Consider the following 27,312-nt stretch of genomic DNA (forward strand, 5'->3'; position numbering starts at 1 on the left):
TTCAGGTGGGTGGGGCTTCAGCATAAGTCACCTCCCCACTGTAGCTATCTCTCCTCCCATGATTGATGTATAAGACAGCTAGGACTGATGACAAAAGCAGAGCTGAATAGTCTCTCTGACTTTCATTGTTACTGTAGTGTACAGGATTACTAAACCCTATGCCACATACGGAGCTTGTATGATGTCCAGTTGAAAACAAACCTCACAAAAATGTACCTATATCTGTATAAGGGTATACTGATGTGAAAGCAGATGTCTTCTAAGCTATTGAGGCCATATTTATTTTTATACAACTAGCTTACTCCTGAATCTGTCTCCTCCATTATCTCAGGCTCCCATACGCAGAAAATATCCACAGAGTAACAAAGGTATATACCTACACAGTAAATAGCAAACATGGTATATACTGTAGGTAGTTTGTTATACACTATTCATTAACAAAATATTATGTCATGGTGCATGATTACCTGTAGTATTTTGACAGGTGACCGTCTTGAGTGTTGCCTTGGAGGCTCCTGGCGGATATATGGGTAGTGCAGTTGCATACCAGAGACAAGTAACCATTTGAGATGGCAAGCTCTGCTGGTGAGTATTAATCTGCAGATTATATGACACCTCCTGTTACTAGTAAACACATTTGTTTTAGCCATCCAGATAGATAGGTGCTGAGCAAACAGCACATTCTTGCATATAAATGCTTAGGCAGTGTTTCAGTTTTCAGCGGGATTGCCCAGGCATTGCACTGTATGTTACACCAAAACAGCTGACTAGCCCAAACATGATGTTTTTTGGATCAATCATATTAGTAACTACCACAATCTGAATGGAGAAGGTGGGGGGGGGGGGGGGGTATTGGCCAGCTCATGCGATTCAAAAGATCAACTTAAGCACCAAATAATTGCAACCATATTATCTTCCCTATGGTTTGCATTGCCAAATTACCCACATAACCACTTGTTTAGTGATCTGCTCAGATAATCAAGTCATGTAGGGGGTTGCAGTGATTTGAACTTTCATTGCATGCTAGCCAACATCTCAGAGTGTTCTTTAGCACCTTCTTGGATGTCTCAATGTTGTTTAAAGTTAAACATAAAAAAAATTGAACTGATTATATTCCTTATATAATAACCCACACCACTCCCCGATATCTTCTTACCAGTCAATGGCACCATCATTAAATCTGCTGTTTTGGGGGTCACCCTTGACCCCACAATCTGTCTTATTCCTACAGCTGGGTACACACTACAGAAATTTCAACCAACTTTTTATGCCGAGCGATTTTACATGCGATCGATGGTCCGATCGCTCGGTCCATGGACTGCATACACACTAGCCTTGTTTAGGATGATAAAGGGAAGAGCGGACGTCCCTTTAGCGACTTTTTACAGCCATATTGTCGTGAGAAATGACTGTAATTTTGTACTCACTGTTGTGGATCGGACGGAAGTTTATACACACTACACAGCGGAAACGAGATTGGAACGAAAATATTAAACGGTACGACCAACCAAATGAGGCGATAATCGTCCATTTGGGCAGACTTTCCACCATCGTGTAACTGCACACACTGACCCGACTTTGAACGAGCGGTCGTATGTCGGCTGATTGAGACGATTATTGGACGAAAACCGTGTAGTGTGTACCCAGCTTTACATTTAGGCAATCTCCATGCCATGTCGCTTCCAGCTGTGCAACATCTCCAAAATAGGTCCTTTCCTCACAAGATGCCATCAAGCTCCTGATCTACAACCTTCTAATTAACCACCTTGATTGATTGCGGGGAGTTGCAACAATCGTGAATGCAGCTGTAAGACCCGTCTACACTTCTCAGTCTTCCTCTTCACTTCTCGGCCTTACAGTAACCATTTACATTCTCACCACCAGCATCTACATTGTCACTCCCCTGTCCTATGTCTGAAGTGTTCCTCCTGATCCTTGTCACTATGTCATTTGTATTATGGTCCCCTCAATGAACAACACTGTTAATATAGTTATAACATATAATAATAATATAATAGTATTAACAGTTGCCATTTTGCGTGTTTTTTTTGTCAATCGATGGTCCGGAGTTCAATTAAAAGGTCTTGTCAGTCTAACTGGTCACAGGACAGCCTGCCGATGCAGACAATCACCTAATGTGCAAGCCCCAGCTATAGATGGGGACATAAGACTCCATGACAGGTACACTTTAAATTGTACCTATCACCTACACACAATAGGGGGTAACCATCTTTGGTATGAACGAGGAGAGTACAGCACATAGTGACTCAGTGATGTAACTGTGGTGCCTGCTGAATTGACATGTGTCATTCCCATGAATATCATTACATCCCATAAAATGGTTGCCTCCCCTCCATGCGTTTTAAGACCATCAGTAAAGCACTATATAACATGTTCTGAAGTAAATCACACTACATACTTTTTCACACATACAACATATACACAGACCTGCAAAAGTATCCGATCCCCAAGAAGTTTGCATTACAAATGACACTTACACAGATTGTTCCAGCCAGTATTTTTATTGCAAATGTCATTGTATTCCAATACATATACTTTAATATGGAGTTGGTTCCCCCTTTTGCAGCAATAACAGCTTCCACTCTTCTTGGAAGGCTTTTCACAAGATGTTGGAGAAGACCTGGCTCGCAATCTCTGTTCCAGTTCATCCCAAAGATGTTCGATGGGGTTGAGGTCAGGGCTCTGTGCGGGACAGTCAAGTTCTTCCACACCGAACTCATCAAACCATGTCTTTATAGTCCTTGCTTTGTGCACTGGGGGACATCCATGTTGGAATAGAAAAGGGCCTTCCCCAAACTGTTGCCACAAAGTTGGAAGCATAACATTGTCCAAAGTGACTTGGTATGCTGAAGCATTAAGATTGCCCTTCACTGGAGATAAGGGGCCTAGCCCAAACTCTGGAAAACAGCCCTGTAGCGTTATCCCTCCTCCACCAAACTTCACAGTCAGGCAGGTAACGTTCTGCATCTGCCAAACCCAGACTCACCCATCTGACTGCTAAACTGAGAAGTTGTGATTCGTTACTACACAGTCCACTGTCAGTGTGCTTTACACCACTCTATCCGACGCTTGGCATTGATGTTGGTGATGTGAGTTTTGCATGCAGCTGCTCGGACATGGAAACCCATTCCATGAATCTACCTCCGCACAGTTTTTGTGCTTATATTAATGCCAGTGGAAGTTTGGAACTCTTTAGCTATTGAATCAGCAGAGCGTTGGTGACTTTTACACACCCATGTGACTTATTAGTCGTTGACCCCGCTTTGTGATTTTACGTGGTCTTCTGCTTCGTTACTGTTGTTCCTAAACTTCTCCACTTTCTAATAATATCACTTACAGTTGACCATGGATTATCCATGAGGGATGAAATTACACGGACCATCATATTGCAAAGGTGAAATCCTATCATGGTACTACGCTTGAAGTCACTGTTTCGGTGGTCAGAGGGTCGGCGTGAGCACTTTGGGTGTCCTCCCCTCTTCAGGTGCCAATCCCCCTCCTTCAGCACTGTCTGTCCCCCATTCTTACTTTGTGTAGACCTGCACTCTCTTCTCTTCTGTCAGATTAGGAGTGTGGCGCTGGGCAGTGACATCATATCCTAGCGCCACACTCCTAGCTCATCACCAATGTGAAGCTGCCCCTCCATGTTGGCACTCAGTGTGGGGACGCTGCAGAAACTAAAAACATTAAATAAGTGACATTATGTCCCTCATTCGGTCTTTCGGTACCCTAGGTATCGCTTCATCTAGTGGCCGGGTCTGGTAAGTAAAGGTAAGGTTAACCCTAACTCCTATCCCTAATATCCATAACCCCTAAAAGAATACTTACGTTACATGAATGACAGCCGGGTCCGTCCATCGTTGCTTTAAGAGGAGTCGCGGTTTCACATGACGTTTTTTTCCAAAGTTGGCAAGAGATTGGGTCGTCACATGAACTCATCTGGATCTTGGTAAGTAGTCTTTTTTCAGGTCGTGGTAGTCCTCCTTCGGAATCCTCATGTTGTCTTAGTCCATGTCGGGGTAGTCAGTACTATTAATAGATACTACACCCACACCCACCCCAGTACTGTGGGACTTGAGTGTACATATAACTTAGGGCACCAGTGCAGGAGTTGCCGCTGTCAACTTTTATGTGTAGTCAAAATGGGTAGAAAACATATCAACATAGGGGCCTCTAGCTCAGAGTCCTGGGACGACCCATTCAGTCAATGCAGCAAGAGATGTCATCAATTGAGACCTAGCTGCTGTACAAGGAGGACTTACCTTGTAATGTAGGTAATGATCTTTGCCTACTTTATCATTTATTAAAAGCAGACTAAGGGGCATATTCAATTGACGGCGGGATCGCCGAAAATCCCGCGCTCAAAAAGTATTACCGTTATTACGGTAATATCTCGCTGGATTTTCGGCGATCCCGCCGTCAATTGAGCTCCCTGAGCTGCGAGCTGAAATCCAGCAAGTAAATTACCGTATTAACGGTTTTCCCGCGCAGGATTACCGTAATAACGGTTATATTTTTTGAGCGCAGGATTTTCGGCGATCCCGCCATCAATTGAATATGCCTCTAAGGACGTAATTGTGTAACTTTATCAGACATCATGCTTCAGATTTGATGTATTTAAATACTATGGATCCAAAATAGCGTCGCAGCACAGATTACTTACAAAAAAAATAAAACAACAGCCCTTCTTTATAGTGAACTCGTCAGGTACACAAAGTTAAAGCAGCCTTTTTGGAGCCTGGACCAATTTTAGCTATGAATTCACAGGGACATTATTGATGTCAGTAGTTCCTATTAAATTAGTAGCTGTGATTCAGCCCATAACAATGCTGCTTCCACTGTGTGAAGGCAACAGGTCCTCTTTATCCCATGCTGGAGGCTTTAACAGATCCCTGCAGAACATTAAATAATTCTAAAGCATTCTCTCTACGATGAAGACTTAACCCTTTTTCTCCTGCAGACATGTAAAGGATACTTCATTTCCTTGGCTAAATAGCATAACAAAAAGAGAAACTATGTTTCCTTGGCATAACAGCAGGATGTTATGTGGATTTATTTTGACTGATTTATAAATTTATTTGCAAACATTTAACCCCCAGGTTTGCTGTGCTGGACACTTTCAAAGTTCATTAGATGGTGGTGGGTAAGATGTTCCCCTTCCCTGAGGGTCATATATGGGTCAGATGTAACTTAGGAAACTGCATCAAAATTGCAGCATCTTCACATGTACTTTAAGGTGTGTGGAAGGGAAAAGGTGCAGCGTAATAGTTTCTAAAGCACTAACTAGTCTGTTCTTTTTCAACCTGAAACCTCTCCCCACCATGGGCTTACTCCCAAACATGCTCTGGGAATCCTTAATCCTCACCAGGCACAGTTCTGAAATTGAGAATACTGAATAGTAATTTTGCACTGAATTAATTAAAAAGAAGCATTGTGAATATTTAGTCACAAAAAATATTGTCCATTAATAAAAACGGGGGTATTTTTAATGTTTCTCAACTGATCCCTAGCGCACGTTCCTTGGCAGGATTCATCTAGCATCAGAAATAGCTCCAGGAATTGTCTCCTGTCTTTCACATTGTGGAAACCATGACAGGTGACGTGAGACGATTGCCTGATAATGCTGCCGTCTAATCAGAAGTTCATTCAGGTCCAACTGAGTCCACGTAAATCTACAATATGTTTTAGGTACAAAAAGCCACTAATAACATTCACAAGAGCAAATATAAAGGGAGTTAATCAGAACTGAATATATTTAATATAACACATTATAAGACAAGTAGTTTTCTAGTGAACACAAAATTTCCTGTTAATAAGACCATTGCGTCCAGCTTATCTGATCCAAATATGATTGATAAAAGAGGACAATCGCTTTCTGTGAGAGATGGTTATGACTTCTCCCAACATTTTCCCTGTCCAAATTGGGACAGTGTGTGCGACTGCCACTTGCACATGTGGACAGGTGGATCGTTCTATGTCCCTGAGGGGGGTCTAGCATTCTGCAGCGCTAGGCCACTCCCAATTCCTTTACCCCCTCCACCCCCTTCCCTGTATTGCTGCCCGCATCAGAAGCTGGTGCACATGGTGGAAGTACATCCCTTACTGTTCTGGCAGTTAGGACAAAAGTCCTGGCTTTTAGGACCGTTCTCTAGAATCTTGTCTGCTCACCTTCCTTAGGCTGCATGCCGTCATAAATGCCAGTGCTGCCAAGGGAGTATACGAATCCTGGGGGAGAAGGGTGGGTCACGCGGTCACACAACCACCTAAGGCTGCACACGGATCATCAGCTTTTGCCAATGTAGCGTACGCAACCTGTCTCCAAATCAAACCCCATCATAATATACCTGTGTACCTGCCCCCCATGGCACTCCTGAGAATGGATAAGATGTTACATGCAATGTCATTACAGGAACGCTTAGACTTTACTTATACATTTGTGAATGCCACAATTGTACAATTTATATTTTAGGTCTAGTTGTCACCAAACTTAAAATGCAGTTTGCCCTATATAAGAATGAACTTGAAAAACAAATATTTGTCTATATATTGATAATTGTTCACGGACAAAACTACTTGATAAAGACAAGTCAATTTGATTCATGAACTGATAACAGAGGATAATGGCTTACAGTGATGGCTACATACAAAAAAACAAAATGTTAATCCAGGCTACATATACAGGGCCTGATTCATTAAGGAAAGTAAAGCAAAAACAATGAGTAACTTATCACCTTGGCAAACCCATGTTGCATTGGAGGAGGAGGTGCATTTAAAATGTGGGGACATATTTATACTTTGGGTAGGGCATGTCCTACCTAGATCAACTTTCAATGTCATTATAAAAATAAAGCTTATCAAGTATTTGTATGCTATATGAAAAAATAGCCAGTATTTAACTTATGTGCAAAATAATAAACTAAAATGCACCCCTTGGATTGGAACATGGTTTTGCCTAGGAGAAAATGTACTAATTTTTTTGCCTTACTTTCCTTAATGAATCAGGCCCACAGTTTTCACATATTGCCCTGTGAGTACCCCCAAAAATATGACAGTGTCAGATCTAAAATCTGTTCAGAATTTGCCTAGTGGTGTCAAGTATATCTGGAAGAGCTTCAATCAGTTGGAAAGAATAGACATAGACCAAAGTTCTGTATGCAAGAAATATTCTCTGTTTATTGATAGAAAGCTAAAAGTTTTAGTTTTTAAAGCCTTCTGAATATGTGTGTCACGAACGCCCAGCCTGTCCAGATACAGCAATCTGAACAACTGGCTGTGACTGGCGTCACCTTAGTCCCTTAGCAATGAATACACCTTTTCTGCCGCCACAGAGGATTTATTATGGTGTCCTTGCGTTCACCAAAATCACTTATTAATGTTTCACACTTAAATCACATACACATGTAGCATGAGCTTTCCTGGGCTTCGTAAGTTCACAAAGAATCACAGAGAACACGCTAGATTACATTTATTTGGTCCGAAAATGTTTCCAAGATTTAGTTACAAAAATTTAATAGCAAGACATACAATATGTTGCACAAATACGTTTCAGAAAATAAAATACAAAATAAAACTAGAGTCACTACTTAGTTAAGACTTGGTGTGTGGGGGGGAACACAATCGAGACATATGGGACATTTCAGTCTTGATAGACCCCCTCATTAAAAAAATGCACACATTATTGTCTAAGACAGAAGATATTAAATCCTTTTTCACATAGCTCTCATCCTCAACCTTTGGAGTTTAGCTGTTACTAAGGACAGATTGATCTCTGAAATGTCACACAGCTTTCGAAGTGAGCTAGGGATGTCCAGAGATCTGGAATGTTCACAGGACCTGAATTCTCACCTCTGTTCGTTCGGCTTGGCTGGTCAGGTCCACATCCTCTGCATACTAAAAAAAAAACCTCCTCAGAGATGCTTATCTATCTCTTGATAATTTCAAAAGATTAATGATATTTGCATAGGTTCAATCTCATGTTATTTAGCAAAGCACTCGTTGAGATTACATTACAAGGTTACATAAAATATTCACATTGTCCTACATGAATTCAGCAGAAAATGTCAATCAGTCATTAGATATACAACATAATCGTCACAATGTGATTTATAGCAGTGTACAGAATATGCTGTGGGTTGTCTTTCTCATGTATTCTTGTGGTGTTTAGCTTTCTCCCCCCTTCTCGGGCCAGATGTGCCAATTATTCTTATCTATGTCCTGTTAGCTACACCTCAAGGCCGTGGGCTTACATCTTACAAAACTGCATTTCAGCAGAAAATGAATAACTTCTTTTAAGCAGCTAAAATATCTGAGAGTTACAAAAATGGCTGAACAAAGGCTTCATGAGGCCTTAACAAAAGATCATATTTAACAACAGATAATGATCCCATTGAAATGGATACCATCATTATTGGGCATGTTGGTAAATGCAGTTGGAAGAAATAAGCCTGTGTGTGTGTATTCATCTTAACAGGCCTTGTGAAGCTGGAAGTGATCCATTTACACACGTGTCCTGCCAGACAGTTATTGCAGCAGCCTGGCCGGGGTAACTCTTGTAAAGGTAAGGAAATCTGTACAAAGATATATGTGAATCTCATGGAAGAGAGTTTAGGACTACTTACGCTTGTTGTTGTCTTAGTGCTGGCGACGGTCACGGTAGGAGGTTCCAGATCCTATTATTTAGTTGTGCTGAGGGGTTCTGTGGTGCCGGATTGGATTCTGTTTTTGTGGATCAGGCAAAGAAAAATTCTACCCTCCTTGTCTTTCAAATTGTGACCAGTGTAAATGCAGCGTGACTTCCTGTTGTGTTTACAAAAATTGCACATGCTACTACTAGACCTGGCTTCATGGTGACCTAATGATAATTTAGGATGAACTCGAGGGCGAGTACAAGGGGTGTTTGCTTGAACTGGAGAGTTGCTGCAAAGCGAGTTAGGTTGAACCGGTGAGAAGTGAGATAGGTCGCACCTTAGAGTAGATGTGACATTCATCCTCAGCACTGGTCTCTGAGGTGTTGGCAGGATCTAGGAGGTGATCTGTGGCAGGATACATGTTTGAAATATCCATGCTTTTCATCATCTGGATCACTGAGGCCAGCTGTAAGTAGTCTCTCCATGGTTGGAAGTCCATGATGATGGTTCTGCAGTGTCTGTGCCATGATACCCCATCTGAGTTATATTTACTTCTGTATTCAGGTGGGTGGGGCTTCAGCATAAGTCACCCCCCCCCCCCCCCCTGTAGCTATCTCTCCTCCCATGATTGAAGTGTAAGTTAGTAAGGGCTGATGACAAAAGCAGAGCTGAATAGTCTCTCTGACTTTCACTGTTACTGTAGTGTACAGGATTACTAAACCCTATGCCACATACGGAGCTTGTATGATGCCAGTTGAAAACAAACCTCACAAAAATGTACCTATATCTGTATAAGGGTATACTGATGTGAAAGCAGATCTCTTCTAAGCTATTGAGGCCATATTTATTTTTATACAACTAGCTTACTCCTGAATCTGTCTCCTCCATTATCTCGGGCTCCCATACGCAGAAAATATCCAGAGTAACAAAGATAGGTATATACCTACACAGTAAATAGCAAACATGGTATATACTGTAGGTAGTTTGTTATATACTATTCATTAACAAAATATTATGTCATGGTGCATGATTACCTGTAGTATTTTGACAGGTGACCGTCTTGAGTGTTGCCTTGGAGGCTCCTGGCGGATATATGGGTAGTGCAGTTGCATACCAGAGACGAGTAACCATTTGAGATGGCAAGCTCTGCTGGTGAGTATTAATCTGCAGATTATATGACCCCTCCTGTTACTAGTAAACACATTTGTTTTAGCCGTCCGGATAGATAGGTGCTGAGCAAACAGCACATTCTTGCATATAAATGCTTAGGCAGTGTTTCAGTTTTCAGCAAGATTGCCCAGGCATTGCACTGTATGTTACACCAAAACAGCTGACTAGCCCAAACATGATGTTTTTTGGATCAATCATATTAGTAACTACCACAATCTGAGCGTTCTTTAGCACCTTCTTGGATGGCTCAACCTTGTTTAAAGTTAAACATAAAAAAATTTAACTGATTATATTCCTTATATAATTTTCCAAACCGCTACTCGATATCTTCTTACCAGTCAATGGCACCATCATTAAACCTGCTGTCTTGGGGGTTATCCTTGACCCCACAATCCGTCTTATTCCTTACATTTAGGCAATCTCCATGCCATGTCGCTTCCAGCTGTGCACCATCTCCAAAATAGGTCCTTTCCTCACAAGATACCATCAAGCTCCTGATCTACAACCTTCTAATTAACCACCTTGATTGATTGCGGGGAGTTGCAACAATCGTGAATGCAGCTGTAAGACCCGTCTACACTTCTCAGTCTTCCTCTTCACTTCTCGGCCTCTCAGTAACCATTTACATTCTCACCACCAGCATCTACATTGTCAATCCCCTGTCCTATGTCTGAAGTGTTCCTCCTGATTCTTGTCACTATGTCATTTGTATTATGGTTCCCTCAATGAACAACCCTGTTTAATATAGTTATAACATATAATAATATAATAGTATTAATAATTGCCATTTTGCATGTTTTTTTGTAAATCGAGGGTCCGGGGTTCAATTAAAAGGTCTAGTCAGTCTAGCTGGTCACAGAACAGCCTGCCGGTGCAGACAAACACCTAGGGGTAAATGTATTAACCTGCGGGTTCTTCAACACCCGCAAGTTCAGCGTCTTCGGCGATTAAATTTAAAGCGGCGCTGCCTTGTAAAGGGAAGTTTCCCTTTACAATGCAGCGTCGCTTTAAATTTAATCGCCAAAGACGCTGAACTCGCGGGTGTTGAAGAACCCGCAGGTTAATACATTTACCCCCTAGTGTGCAAGCCCCAGCTATAGATGGGGACATAAGACTCCATGACAGGTACACTTTAAATTGTACCCGTCACCTACACACAATAGGAGGTAACCATCTTTGGTATGAGCGATGAGAGTACAGCACAAAGTGACTCAGTGATGTAACTGGTGCCTGCTGAATTGACATGTGTCACTCCCATAATACATTTTAAGACCATCAGAATAGAACTATATTACATGTTCGGAGGTAAAACACACTATATTCTTTTTCACACATACAACATATGCACAGACTTGCAAAAGTATCCAATGCCCAAAAAGTTTTCATTACAAATGACACTTACACAGATTGTTCCAGACAGTATTTTTATTGCAAACCAGTAGGTTCTTAAAGTACATTTTCCAACTCCTAATTCATTATTTAGCTGCAGATTTTTCGGACCCTTGACCATTACACCAACAGGAACTGTAATGACATTGTATTCAAATACATATAGTTTAATATGGAGTTGGTCCCCCTTTTGCAGTGATAACAGCTTCCACTCTTTTTGGAAGGCTTTCCACAAGATGTTGGACTGTTTCTGTGGGAATTTGTGCCCATTCATTCTGTAGAGCATTTATGAGGTCAGGCAATGATATTGGATGAGAAGGCCTGGCTCGCAAACTCTGTTTCAGTTCATCCCAAAGGTGTTTGATGGGATTGAGGTCAGGGCTCTGTGTGGGCCAGTCAAGTTCTTCCACACCAAAATCATCAAACCATGTCTTTGTAGTCCTTGTTTTGTGCACTGGGGCACAGTCATGATGGAATAGAAAAGGGCCTTCTCCAAACTGTTGCCATAAAGTTGGAGGCATATCATTGTCCAAAGAGACTTGGTATGCTGAAGCATTAAGATTGCCCTTCACTGGAGATAAGGGGCCTAGGCCAAACTGGAAAACATTCTCGTAGCATAATCCCTCCTCCACCAATCTTCACAGTTGGTATAATGCAGTCAGTCAGGTAACGTTCTCCCGGCATCCGCCAAACCCAGACTCGCCCATCTAACTGCCAATCAGAACACGTTTCCACTGCTCCACAGTCCAGTGTCAGTGTGCTTTACACCACTCCATCCAATGCTTGGCATTGGTCTTGGTGACGTAAGGCTTGAATCCAGCTGCTTGCCCATGGGAACCCATTCCATTAAGCTTCCGCCGTACAGTTTTTGTGGTTTACATTAATGCCCATGGAAGTTCGGAATTTTTCAGCTATGGAATCTGCAGAGCGTTGGTGACTTTTATGCACCATGCGCCTTAGCAGTTGTTGTTCCCACTCTGTAATTGTACGTGGTCTTCTGCTTCGTGGCTGAGTTGCTGTTGTTCCTAAACTTCTACACTGACTAATAATATAACTTACAGTTGACTGCGGATTATCCAATAGGGATACATTTTATTGAACATGTTATTGGTGGAATCCTATCACAGTACCAATATAATATATAGTTTAGGTGGTCAGAGGGCCGGTGTAGGCACTTTAGGTGTCCTCCCCTCTTCAGGTGCCACTCCCCCCTCCTTGAGCACTGCCTGTCCCCCATTCTTACTCTGTGTAGAACTGCACTCTCTTCTCTTCTGTCAGATTAGGAGTGTGGTGCTGGGCTGTGACATCATATCCTATCACCACACTCCTAGCTCATCACCAATGTGAAGCTGCTCCTCCATGTTGGCACTCAGTGTGGGGACGCTGCAGAAACTAAAAACATTAATAAGTGACATTATGTCCCTCATTTGGTCTTTCGGTGCCCTAGGTATCACTTCCTCTAGTGGTAGTGTCGGGCCTGAGTGGTCATTAACTGACTGAAATTCTGTTCCAGAAGTAATACATAGGAATGCAGAGACCATTCTACTCTGCCCAAAATATAATGGGCCTGAGCCACTGGTTGCAATGAAAATAGAGAACGGCCTAATGTTTTTCACAAACAAGTATATTTTTAAAAGAACTTGCATACACCCATTCCATTGGCCAGTACTGTGGGACTCTAGTGTACATATAACTTTTAGGGCACCAGTGCAGGATTTGCCACTGTCAACTTTTATGTGTAGTCAGAATGGTTAGAGAACATATCAACATGTAGATCAACATAGATTATTACTAACTGGCTGATAGTGGTCTCTAGCTCAGAGTCCTGGGAAGACCCATTCAGTCAATGCAGCAAGAGATGTTATCAATTAAATCTTTGCTGCTGTACAAGGCTCTTATAGAGAGCGATAGGCTTTCCATGTGGACTAACCGTGTAATGTAGGTAATGATCTTTGCCTATTTTTGCATGCACCTCATAATCGCCAGTAACATGTGGAGAAACATAGCCGCAAGGTTACTATGGTCCTTAGCACTGCATTCACATAAATATAGGTAAAGCCCACAAGAGCGTTGCCTACAATCTGCCTCAACAATGGGTACATTTTAAAGCTTCCATCCCTGCATATTATTTCTTCTTACATGACTCAGTGATTATTATTGTGGAGACTAGGTGAAGTAATGAGTAGTAGAGGCTCACACTATTAGTAGAAGACAGATATTCACAAGGTCATTAATCAAAAGCAGACTAAGGACTTAATTGTGTAACTTTATCTGAGATCATGCTTCAGATTTGATGCATTTAAATACTATGGATCCAAGATAGCGTCACAGCACAGACTTCTGCAAAGCTGCAGATCTTATAGTAAGTACTTCATGTTCAGATCGCTTTATTTGCTGAGAAGATACAAATAATATGAAGATTTTTCATTTTCCTTAGATGCACATCTCCTGCGTACTGCTGAGTCAGCATATTTTGTCCGCACTGAGCGATCCATTTTCATGAAGAAAACTGCAGGATACAGCTAACTTAAAACTATGGGATGACCTGGATTGTGCTTCAGCAAGGCAAAGTAATGATTATTATATTACCCAGCAATGCCAGTTTATGTCATTTGAATGTTTGATGTTCATGAGTGTGACTTGGGGTGTTCATGGGGAGACATAGAGTACTAAATAGGACCTTACTGGTTTGTGAAGAAGTAAGTTTTGCTCACTGCTGTGCGCACCATGAGACTCAGAGTTAAGAGCAAAGTAAATAAAGGGTGAAAATTTGCACCTGGACAAATCATGTTGGCCCTTTGTATGTTTTGATAAAACAAAGCTCCCCTGTGCTCTCAGCCCAGGAGAGAGCCTAAAGTATCTACATACACAATATGTAACAGTTGTATGTTAGATTCAAAGTCTGAGCCATACTAGCTCCCAGGCGGCTTTTTCCGACAGTTTCTGTGTGCTCGCTAGGCAGGCTGTAACTTAGGAGGAAGGTACATGGGAGCGAGCATGACTTTGATTTCAACGTGGCATTTAGATATAGCTTATGCTGATATATGTTATGTTCTGTCCTGATGGGAGGGGACATAGGGGAAATACACAGTGAACAAGGCTTAAAACAATGCAAAACAACAGCCCCTCGTTATAGTGAACTCGTCAGGTACACACAGTAAAAGCAGCCTTTTTTGAGCCTGAACCAAAATTCAGCTATGAATTCACAGTGACATTATTGATGTCAGTAGTTCCTATTAAATTAGTAGCTGTGATTCAGCCCATAACAGTGCTGCTTCCACTGTGTGAAGGCAACAGGTCCTCTTTATCCCAGGCTGGAGGCTTTAACAGATCCCTGCAGAACATTAAATAATTCTAAAGCATTCTCTCTACCAGGAAGGCTTAACCCTTCTTATCCTGCAGACATGTAAAGGATACTTCATTTCCTTGGCTAAATAGCATAACAAAAAGAGAAACAATGTTTCCTTGGCACAATAGCAGGATGTTATGTGGATTTATTTTGACTGATTCATAATTTGCAAACATTTAACCCCCAGGTTTGCTGTGCTGGACACTTCCAAAGTTCATTAGACGGTGGTGGGTAAGATGTTCCCCTTCCCTGAGGTTCATATATGGGTCAGGTGATCAGGAATAAACTGGTAAGCTATAGTGATTGTAGTGTGAAGGCTCATAATGTAGCCTCTGTAATGAACCCCCACAATCTGTTGTTATTGAACCCCCATACAAAGGACTTCCCATGTATATGGTTTGGATGCTTGAACCAGCCCCTATCCTCCTTTACCACCCAAAATAAAGACACACATTAGTTTGGACAGAAGTGTGGGCACCACAGTTTGTTAACTTCAAACTAATATTTAAGGAATGGAGACGGCACTTCCCAGCTGCAGAGAGACTGCCCTCCGCAGCTTCCCTTTTTGTGATTAACTCCTGTTCATCCATGTCTGCACTCAGCTACTTCTACTTATGAAAGGCAAACTCCCCCAGAGCCGTGTCTGCACTTAGATCCTTACTGAGGTGAATACTGTACACCTGACAACTTTGCCCTCACTCATACCTCCCAACTGGCCTGATTTTAGCGAGACTGTCCCACATTTAGGGCTCTGTCCCGCGGGTCGGAATGTTGTGGGGAAGGGAGATATCTAATGGACAGCCTAGGGCTTTATAGTACTAGGCAGCCCTCCAGTGGCGTGGTCACACCCACTGGCCCACTGCCGGAGACTTGTATGTTGGGAGGTATACTCACTGCTCTCCGATTATCAGGGACCCAGGCAGTATTTGCAATTGCTATCATACTGTAAACCTGAAAGGTGAGATAGTAAGTCTTTAGTTTATTACAAAGCAGAGCAATGTTTTTATCAGATTGAGAAAGCAGGAATCCCAACTACTGAAAGTCAGATTTGGCCATACATACATGTGCATTCCCCATCAGATGTGGTCATGGTCCAACCACATTTACAGTCCATCCCAACTAACATCTGATAGCTCCTGATCAGATGCTGATCGGTATCAGAGTTGTTTGATCCTATACACACTGTGGTTAGCAGCCAATGATATCTAAAACGGCATCAAAATTGCAGCATCTTCATGTACTTTAGGGTGTGTGGAAGGGAAAAGGTGCAGCGTAATAGTTTCTAAAGCACTAACTAGTCTGTTCTTTTTAAACCTGAAACCTCTCCCCACCATGGGCTTAATCCCAAGCATGCTCTGGGAATCCTTAATCCTCACCAGGCACAGTTCTGAAATTGAGAATGCTGAATAGTAATTTTGCACTGAATTAATTAAAAAGAAGCATTGTGAATATTTAATCACAATAATATTGTCCAATAATAAAAACGGGGGTATTTTTAATGTTCCTCAATTGATCCCTAGCGCACGTTCCCTGGCAGGATTCATCTAGCATCAGAAATAGCTCCAGGAATTGTCTCCTGTCTTTCACATTGTGGAAACCATGACAGGTGACGTGAGACGATTGCCTGATAATGCTGCCGTCTAATCAGAAGATCATTCAGGTCCACGTATATCTACAGTTTGCTTTATGTACAAAAAGCCACTGATAACATTCACAATTACAGGTGCAAACATAAAGAGCGGTAATCAGAACTGAATATATTTAATATAACACATTATAAGACAAGTATTTTTCTAGTGAACACCACATTTCCTGTTAATAAGACCATTGCGACCAACTTACCTAATCCAAATATGATTGATAAAAGAGGACAATAGCTTACTGTGAGAGTTGGATAAGACCTCTCCCAACATTTTCCCTGTCCAAATTGGGACAGTTTGTGCGACTGCCAGTTTCACTTTTGGGCAGGAGGATCGTGCTATGTCCCCAAGGGGGTCTAGTAGCATTCTGCAGCGCTAAGCCACTCCTAATTCCTTTACCCCTTCCCCCTTTCTTATATTGCTGCCCGCATCAGAAGCTGGTGCACATGGTGGAAGTACCTCACTACTGTCTGGCAATCAGGACAAAAGTCCTGTCTGTTAGGACAGTTGTCTAGAATCTTGGCTGGTCACCTTCCCTAGGCTGCATGCCGTGATAAATGCCAGTGTTGCCAAGGGGGTATACGAACCCTTGGGGAGAAGGGTGGTCCACACGGTCACACAACCACCTAAGGCCGAACACGGATCATCCGCTTTTGCCAATGTAGCGTACGCAACCTGTCCCCAAATCAAACCCAACCATGATATGCCTGTGTACCTGCCCCTCATGGCACCCCTGAGAATGGATAAGATGTTGCATACAATGTCAAGAGTACAGGAATGTTTAGACTTTACTTGTAGATTTCTGAATGGCACAATTCTGTCTTTATATTAGATCAGTTTGTATTTTGAGTTCTAGTGGCCACTAAACCTAAAATGCAGTTTGCCTTATATAAGAATCAAGTTGAAAAACAAATATATGTCTGCAATCAGAGAAAAGCCCATTCTTGTTTGTCTAGATATTGATAATTGATCACGGACAAAACTGCTTGAAACAGACAAATCAATTTGACACATGAACTGATAACAGAGGACAATAGCTTACAGTGATGTCTACATACAAAATAAAAAATCTTAATGCAGGCGACAAATACAGTTGCCACGTATTTCCCTGTGAGTGCCCCAAAAATATGATGGCAGATAATGATCCCATTGAAATTGATACCATCATTATTGGGCATGTTGGTAAATGCAGTTGAAGACATAAGCTCATGTGTGTGTATTCATCTTAACAGGCCCCCGTGAAGCTGGAAGTGATCCAGTTACACACGTGTCCTGCCAGACAGTTATTGCAGCAGCCTGTGTCTGGCTGGGGTTACTCCTGTAAGAGTAAGGAAATCAGTACAAAGACATTTGTCAATGTCATGGAAGACAGTTTATGCATGTAGTTGTAGTAGTACTACCGACGGTCAATGTTTGAGGTTCCAGGTCCTCTTGCTTAGTTGTGCTGAGGGGTTCCGTGGTGCAGGATTGGATTCTATTTTTGTGGATCTGTATAATGAGAAGAAGGGTGTTAATTGGGGGGGGTGAGATTACCCGAGTGTAGCAATCCACCTGGGGTTGGTAGGTACAGAGTGTGGTTGACAGTAACTGTTAAAAAGTAGGGTGAATCAGTTGACGTAGGGATGTACCAATTCTCCATATAGTATAAAATGGGGGAGGGGGGGGGGGGTTAGGACAAGGCCAGAGGGGAGGTGATAAGCTTGAGGGGGAGGCTCAGTATAGGTCTGGTGCGTTTATAACTCTAGTAAGTATATAGCTCAGTGTGGTGGAGTGCAGAAAAATAAATGGCTCTGGAGATGTGAGGATCTGATAGCAGGGAGCAGTAAGTGGGAAGAGTGGTGGAGTCAGGGGGGAGTGGGAAGTATAGAGCTCTTATAGTATATCACTGTGGTCTAAAGTAGTTATTGCAGTATGTATATTGCAAAATATATAAGCTCAGTAATGTTATGCTCAAAACCATGTGAGCGCACTGTTTGGAGCTCAGATTGCTGTAAGAAGAGCAGTTAGTGTGGTGCAGAGGTATGCACCGTTTGGATGCTGCCTGCTGTTATTGAATCCAAGATGGCTACCATGGGAACCACGCTCTGGTTCTGCTTGCTGTAGGAAGCGGTGCCTCAGCGCAGGAGCCTGGTGGGCTGGTAGATATTTGGGCTGCTAAATGGGTTTCTTCGTTTGTTGGTATCTGAAGTGTTACGTCCGTGCCACAGACTTCTTTAGGGATCTATCCAGCACCAGATCTGCATTCCACGGCGTCCTCTTGGAATCGATTAGTTACAAAAATCTAAAGCACAATTATTAACATAGTTTGTCTACATGTATATAATCACTTGTGGGAAACATCTGTATGAACAAATCAAGCTTACTGCTTGTAAGAAAACACATTCAGGAGAACTTAACTTACATCTGCAGTCTTATATTGGGCACTGTAGAATGGAATATGACAAACATAGGAAGACAAGTGCTCTCTCCAAAATACTTCTAGGACTCGTCTGAGAATAAGCAATTACTATCTACTAAAGCCATGTGTCAGATATCTTCAGTTCTGACATGGAAATAAACTTTTTATATATTTGGAAATGTTAAATTCTGCTTTCTATTAAGAAGCTTGTGTTGCAGGCACCGATCCATGACTTCATCCCGTTTGAATATCATACTGCGTTACATGAGCTACATTAGCTGCTTTCCTCCTGCTGTTGAAGTATATGGTTCACCTAGATATAGTGGGGGCAGGTATCTTGTGGGCTGAACCACTATTCATAGTCTGTATCCTCATGGATAATGGTTTCACCTACAAACTTACTGCTTCCACTTTTTGTAGGCCATAAAAACACTTTAAAACAGAAATGGTTCTCAGAGTAATTGTAATATTTAACCCCGTATGCCCAGAACGGTCTTCTTTGCTAAATTATGGGAAACAGATACTGGGACACAGATTTCTAGGTCTGTTTCTGTGTCTTGAAGCTGATTATCATAGGCTTATACTTAACTTATTGCTCAGATGTTCGCAACCCATGGGTCATGACCACAAGTGAGGTGCAACAATCTGTTTTTGGGGTCCGCTGATTGTCCAATATGGAATAGATTCTAATTGGGACCATATTAGTTGCTGTCATAGAACAGCGGCACAATGGCATTTGAGGCATGGACTGGGGGGGCATCTGCCGGTCCCATAATGGGTTACCTTTGGCTGGGGCACTGTGCTACCTGCATTTTTATTACTTTGAAATGTCCCTAATAGGCTGCTTAGCTGCCCCCCCCCCCCCCAGTCTGAAGTTTGAAGGGCATCCACTGGCCACTGGCCATGGGTGACAGTCCCTGACTGTGATAACCCTGCTGAAGCAGGAGTTCTGTTTACATCTATGTCTAGTTCTGGATGCTGTAAATTGCTACATGTATTACAGATTTGTCTGAGCAGCAGCTAGAACATTCTAAAACATAATGTAACAAAAGGTTCTGTAAAGGTAACAGGATGGAGAGTGAACAGTGATTGACAGCTCTTCCAACTTTCTGGGGACAGTCTCGGGTTGTAAAGATTTTGGGGCCTATTTATTACTAATACCCCATTGCAGCATTAAGTATGAGTTTTCACCTGTATTAATGTAAACAAATATTGCAGAGGCAGCTGCATTGGGGATACTGGGTGGTACAAGTTAACTCACCAGTTCCCTCTGGCCAGTCTCTGTAGTAGTCTGCATGCGTTGGTCAGCTTGAACTTCCAATCCCACTTATTTCAAAGGAAAAAAAATAATAAACTTTAAAAATATAATGGTATTTATTCTAAAATGTAGATATTTTAAAACATTAATGCATATTAAAATGCTTCATATTAAGAATATATATATTTTTTCAAAATCTTGTGATGGCGTTAACAGAACAGGAATCGAGGCGCTACAAAGGCCTATTGTTAAAATGTTGTTAAACAACTTCCCCCATGAAAACTTAATGCTGGTTAAAACGTTTAACCAGCTGAATGTCTGCCAGGGTGTGACCCCACTGAGCAATAAGAAGCCTCAAGCTCTCTGCATGCAGCTTTCTATTGGTCTATGTGATCACACCCCCATAGGCCACGTGCGTAAACAAAATAAAGGCAATGCTACGTTACAGCTTTAGTTGGCCCCAGAGCCGGATTAGGGAGGGGGGGGGGGCACGTTCCCTGGGCCCCCTTCTCTCAGGGGACCCCCTGGCACCAACCACTGAAGACATGTATGTTTAAATGTATGAGGCTAACATGGCTCCTCAGACTTCTCGGAGCGCTGTATGAGCATTCTGAAGAGAGGCGGGTTGGGTACATTTTTTCGGTTGAGATTACACCGACACTGACTACAGCAACATAAGTATATCGATAACTATGAGGCCAACATGTAAAAAATATAGACTTAGCATGAAACAGACGCAGAACATTTCCGAGACGGGTCCTATCAATTGCGACTACAGAAAATGCAGACACTTGAAATTTACGTCCCATAAAATGGCGATACTGAGTTTTCTGGTGTTATAGCGGCATTGACTGGACCAAGCGCCTTACCCTAATGTTAACAGAAAGAGTAAACCTAACCCCAACCTTAACCCTTCGTTGTATTATCCTGGGGCCGGGTTCTCGCATTGTTGCTTTAAAAGCAGAAAACTCAGTATCGTCATTTTATGTGACGTAAATTTCAAGTTCCCGCATTTTCTGTAGTCGCAAGGGAGGTTTCTGTAATGAGCGCTATAAGGAGGGGGCTGTAATGAGAACTATAGGGAAGGGGCTGTAATGAGAGCTATAGAAAGGGGGCTGTAATGAGAGCTATAGAAAGGGGGCTGTAATGAGAGCTATAGAAAAAGGGCTGTAATGAGAGCTATAGGAAGGGGGCTGTAATGAGAGCTATAGAAAAAGGGCTGTAATGAGAACTATAGAAAGGGCTGTAATGAGAACTATAGGGAAGGGGCTGCAGTGAGAACTAATGAGAGCTATTGGGATGAGAGCTATTGGGAGAGCTATTAGGATGGGGCAGCAATGGCAAAGACATGCAGGAGGCAATTAGAATTAGATGAGGGTAACAATTACACAGTTTTTCTCTTTTACCTGAGTGATGACACTATGGGCCTGATTCATTAAGGATCTTAACTTGAGAAACTTCTTATTTCAGTCTCCTGGACAAAACCATGTTACAATGCAAGGGGTGCAAATTAGTATTCTGTTTTGCACATAAGTTAAATACTGACTGTTTTTTCATGTTCTTAGGCAAAATTGTGAGTGAGCCCACTCTCTTGTCTGAGAAGCACCCCACACATGAATGGTCTCAGGATGCTTTACTGTTGGCATGACACAGGACTGATGGTAGCGCTCACCTTTCCTTCTCCGGACAAGCATTTTTCCAGATGCTCCAAACAATCTGAAAGGGAATTCATCAGAGTAAATGACTGTACCCCAGTCCTCAGCAGTCCAGTCCCAGTGCCTTTCACAGAATATCAGTCTGTCCCTGATGTTTTTCCTGGAGAGAAGTGGCTTCTTTGCCGGCCTTCTTGACACCAGGCCATCCTTCAAAAGTCTTCGATGCACTCACCCCTGCCTGCTGCCATTCCTGAGCTCTGCACTGGTGATGCCCCAATCCTGCAGCTGAATCAGCTTTAGGAGACTGTGCTGGCGCTTGCTGGACGTTCTTGGCCGCCCTGAAGCCTTTTTCGCAACTATTGAACCTCTTTTCTTGAACTTCTTGATGATCTGATAAATGGTTGATTTAGGTGCAATCTTACTAGCAGCAATATCCTTGCCTGTGAATCCCTTTTTGTGCAAAGCAATGATAGCTGCATGTGTTTCCTTTCAGGAAACCATGGTTAGCAGAGGAACAACAATGATTTTAAGCACCATCCTCTTTTTAAATCTTCCAGTCTGTTATTCTAACTCAATCAGCATGACAGAGTGATCACCAGCTTTGTCCTCATCAACACTCTAACCTGTGTTAACGAGAGAATCACTGACCTGATGTCAGCTGGTCCTTTTGTGGCAGGGCAGAAATGCAGTGGAAATGTTGTTTTTGGGGTAAAGTTCATTGTCATTGCAAAGAGGGACTTTGAAATTAATTGCAATTCATCTGATCACTCTTCATGACATTCAGGAGTATATACAAATTGTCATCATAAAAACTGAGGCAGCAAACTTTGTGAAAAATAATATTTGTGTCATTCTCAAAACTTTTGGCCATTTCCCGAGCCTAAATTATAACGCACTTTCCAACTCGCGCTACGTCTTATCCCGGCTCGTGGTTATCAAGAGATGGCCTACAAAATTATTCACCAGGCTTATCTCTCCTGCGGTGGAGACCTACTATTGGCCTTTCATCTGACAGCAAATGTCCAAAATGTGATTCCATAGAGGCAGATCTATTGTTATCTTTGGGAATGTCCGCATATACAATTCTATACAATTCTTCAGGGAAACCATATCTAGATATGGCACTAGCACTCTAGCTTCACATTCACCAGTACACCATAATGGGCGCTTTTTGGATACTTAGCTGACCAACTCAGAATCCCTAGAATTGATCAAAAACTGCTGTTAACCTTGGGCGCAGTTGGAGGTAAAGCCATATTGCAGGGATGGATACACAACACCCAACCAACATTTGAGATGACAACTACCAAACTTTTGTTTCTACACCAGTACTCTTCCATTGCTAGGGTAAATCCACTTGAACATTGCCACTGACAGCCAAGCAAGCCATCCAAAAGAGTTTCCAACACACCACCATTGTATTTCCTACAATTTCTAGTGGTTCAGCCCCCTGTTGTCTTTTAGTATCTTCTGTGCTGTAATCTGTTGTTTTAGGGTGGAGGGTGGGAGAAATACAACCAATTATACTTATGACCTTATACCTCTCATACACTACATTCCACTTCCATGCAACCAATACTCTTATCCATTCTGTCATCAACTCCCACCTTGTCTTCTGCAACTTCTACATATCCGGTATTCCCCTCACCCATCTATTCCTGCTTCAATCTGGTAAGACCGATTGTCCTCTCTTGCCGCCCCACATTCGCACCAACTTCCTACACTGGCAGCTCATGTCCATCTAATTCAAAATACTTACTCACTCTCACCTACAAACCCTCAACAACAACCTTTGTACATCTCTAATCTCACCTTGAAATACTCTCAATCAATTCATCATAGATCTACCTCTGATCTGTGCCTTACCTTTACTCTGATAACCACCTCTCAACCCCACTAGAAGACTTCTCCCATGCTGCTGCCCATCTATGGAATCCTCAGACTCTTCCCCAGACCTCAAATCTTTAAACGCTCTGTGTAAACCCATCTCTTTAGACCTTACCCTAATTTCACCTATTGTACTCACACTGGCACTGCGGACCACTGTGGCACCTTACATATCAATACTAATAATTTTCTGACTCGTGTATTCAGACGGGAATCTAGTTTGTAAAAGATTTTATTGCCAGGAAGATAGGGATTATCCTTCCAATATTCAACAAAAGTTCCCTTCCCTATTGCCAAGAGTTTTTGAATAATTTCGGATTAGGTTTCCTCCTACTGATAAAATGTGTGACCTATCTCCCTTTTAATTTATCTGTCTCCATTTTCCTAAAAAGGGAATGATTTATCATGTATTGATAGTTTATAGCTCAGTCTAAGTTTGATTAAAGAATCGGTGTATAAAGGTGGTACTGTACTCTGGACAGATGATTGCCACAATTAAGCCTGGATGCTGGAGCAATTGTGCCCACAGGGTAATTGTCCATCATATTTGGTGGACATTCCCAGGAATATCTTCATTTTGGTATAAAGTACATAATAGTCATAGTTCATTGGTGGAGTGGTACCAGTGGATCTTCCTTCTATCTAGCCTTCCCCAGGTCATACAAAAAGTTGGTTTCTTATAGTCTGACTAAGACTAAGGTCTAGATTTACTAAGCTGCGGGTTTGAAAAAGTGGGGATGTTGCCTATAGCAACCAATCAGATTCTAGCTGTCATTTTGTAGAAAGTACTAAATAAATGAAAGCTAGCATCTGATTGGTTGCTATAGGCAACATCCCCACTTTTTCCAACCCGCAGCTTAGTAAATCTAGCCCTAAGTGTCTGATTGCCAGGAATTGGAAACAGCTGAACACCCATTTGTCCCAAACCTCAAAAACTCGTCTGGTACATTGCATGCATGGAGAAAATAGCATACATGCTTTGTCATACTACTTACATTACAAAGAAATTTAAATTTGATCTCGTTTTGACCCCTTGGTTTCTTAAAGAAAGGTGATTGTAATTTCTCACTCCCCCTGATATACATTAAAACTCCCTAAAGGACATGCACACTATGCCTCATTGCCTCTATCGCAGACCTTATTCGGGATCTAGACTCAATCTCAAACTTAAGAGGCCTATTTGTTAAGCATATTTTTCCCCAGCTGCATGATTATGGCAACTTTAAGTGTCAGGGTAATTTATCTATGTAATAACACCAGAAAAATCATAGATTTGTCTTGTGTTCACTAACTTGGTACTTAGTACTGCTCTTCCCATAGATATCTATGGGGTTTTTACCAAGCTGTGAAAAGCATACCTTCTTGCAAAATGCTAATGCCATCTTAAGCATAGCTTAATTTTGTGCTATGGCAGCCAGAGACTGCAATTTCTCCTTAGTATAAATCTGCATATGCAGTATACACATGGAAGTCATGGTCAGTGTGGTACACAAAAAAAAATCAGCCACAGAAGTGTAGTGTTCTCTGCAGCATTTTCTTTTGGTCACTTTCATACAGTGTATTTTATTCCTGTCATTAGCATACATGGCAAAGTATAGACTTCACCAAATCCCATGTAATAGCCATATATCTCTATCATATATATATATATATATATATATATATATATATATATATATATATATATATATATATATATATATATATACACACACACACACACTGTATATCTATATCTATAGCTATAGATGGCTCTGCCCCTCTTAAATATGGCGATCATGCAGCATGTACAGCCCTACACAAACATGGCAGCTTATTGCTAATGAGTGTGGAGAACAGCGTTCACGTTTGGCCTCTGATAATGTATGGCTATGCCATTTATAAAGATGTCTTCCATGTAATCTTCCATTCAGATTGCCCTTCGTAAACATGGCGTCTGTTGTCTCACGCACCGGAAGAGGCCAGCAAGGTGACCGAAGTCAGCAGGTCTAGTCTCATTCCGGAGACGTACTGCCATCCCATTGGCTGACATTGCGGTAGTGTCTGTGACCGTGTTCCCGGTGGCTTCTCACGAGATCCGGCGAATGCAGTGACAGAGCAAAGAGCAAGATGGCGGTGCCGGGAGCAGAGACCCAGGTAAGTGAATGTGTACCCCGGGCCTTGCGGTACTCCATGGGGAGAGGAGAGGGTGTCAGGGGTGTAGCTGGGGCCCAGAGCACAGTGGCCATGGGGCCATTGAGGCATCTTAAAGACAAATCTGCTACCGAGATTTGCTCCACCCGACTACAATAACTAACACTGCATTTATATATTAGGATTACTATAGTACAAGGACCAGTTGTCATAGATTATCACAGTGAACTGACCGGTGATTATTTTCATTCAGGGATCATTTATGTAATGTCACGTGTATGGTTATAATTCTAAATTATTCCACCACAATGGGCAGTGTAGACACCTGAAATGTTTCTAAATGTGTCCACTCTATTCATAGTGTTGGAATCATGGTGGCTCAAGAGATCATGATTACTGTATTGGCATTGGTGCCTGTAGTATTCACATTCATTTTATCCACATTATTTGCCAAATGTTGTTGCTGGCTGGATAGATTAAATTGCAGTCAGTGAGAGAGTTAGTGTGTTGATGGGCAACCTGATACACTTCAGTTAAAAAAAAAAAAATGTAATTAAAGAATGAGACACCTATCTGTAATAACATATCGGGAGGCATTTTTAACTGTTACAAGCTATACACACAATCACCATTTATTTTATATAGCGCCACTGATTCTGCAGCGCTGTACAGAGAACTCATTCACATCAGTCCCTGCCCCATTGGAGCTTACAGTCTAAATTCCCTAACACACACACACACACACACACAGACTAGGGTCAATTTTGATAGCAGCCAATTAACCTACCAGTATGTTTTTTTGGGAGTGTGGGAGGAAACCGGAGCACCCGGAGGAAACCCACGCAAACACGGGGAGAACATACAAATTCCACACAGATAAGGCCATGGTCGGAAATTGAACTCATGACCCCAGCGCTGTGAGGCAGAAGTGCTAACCACTTAGCCACCGTGCTGTACCTATAAGCTATACCTAACAAATCTGAAAATAATGTAGAACGGTGCTTGGGGCTGCAGGTGAAGGTTACTTGTTGCCCATCACTGAGTTAGAGGCTCATAGTCTAACTGCATACAGAGAGACACATATTATGCTTGCATATAGGGATGATATTCCCCTTGGATACAGGACTCGCTGTGCTTCTAGGCCCTGTTGCAGGAACATGGACTGTTCTATAGTTATGTCCTAAGAAGTATTTTAATTTACAGAAATAAGTCCCTTGAGCTTATGTGGGTACTTGGGTCCATTGCGCTCAGAAATTGTGCTAGGCTAGGAGTTGTCTATCTCTTTACCATGTATGTCTCAGAAGTATACTTTGATGGACTTTATTCTGGAAGTCTAATGGTTGATGGCTTCTTCACTTATTAACTAAATTAGTGACGTTTTAGTGGATCAGGGATTTGCTAAAACTCTGTTTTACATTCTCTGTTACATTCATGCAATTAGTGTGGTGAACACACTACCAGGTCTACAATGTTAAATCTGTATATTGAGCTTAATTGTTCATTATAGATGGAACAATTTGATATATGCAAAGTAGTAAAAGCTGTGCTTGCACATCATTGAGGAAAACGGGTATGAAATGAGTTTGCTATATTGGGACAGAAATATGTAAGTCTTAATGCTTCTACAAATATCGCCATTACATTGAGGAGGCTCCTGGAAATTTTCATTGCCACTCAATTTAAGTTTCTCTGAACAGAATACCTAGTGCCAGTGGTTCAGTCAGGTAGTTATTAGTTTCCACTACCCACTTTTTTAAGTTTGAGTTTATATAATGTATAATCTAT

General features: G+C 41.9%; 1 protein-coding gene across 1 annotated transcript in view; it reads left to right on the plus strand.

Annotated features, from left to right (window-relative positions):
- The first annotated feature begins 503 nt into the window (after positions 1-503).
- CLPTM1 (CLPTM1 regulator of GABA type A receptor forward trafficking) overlaps positions 504-27,312 on the plus strand; it is a 46,059-nt gene continuing 19,250 nt past the window's right edge. Inside the window, exons 1-4 of the mRNA XM_075187138.1 lie at positions 504-585; positions 8,492-8,578; positions 9,700-9,800; positions 25,308-25,530. Of these exons, the coding sequence (XP_075043239.1) occupies positions 25,504-25,530 (27 nt within the window). The 5' untranslated portion in view covers positions 504-585; positions 8,492-8,578; positions 9,700-9,800; positions 25,308-25,503. The remainder of the gene's footprint in view (positions 586-8,491; positions 8,579-9,699; positions 9,801-25,307; positions 25,531-27,312) is intronic.

The sequence above is a fragment of the Mixophyes fleayi genome, chromosome 9, assembly GCF_038048845.1.
Source record: "Mixophyes fleayi isolate aMixFle1 chromosome 9, aMixFle1.hap1, whole genome shotgun sequence".
Lineage (NCBI taxonomy): Eukaryota > Metazoa > Chordata > Amphibia > Anura > Limnodynastidae > Mixophyes > Mixophyes fleayi.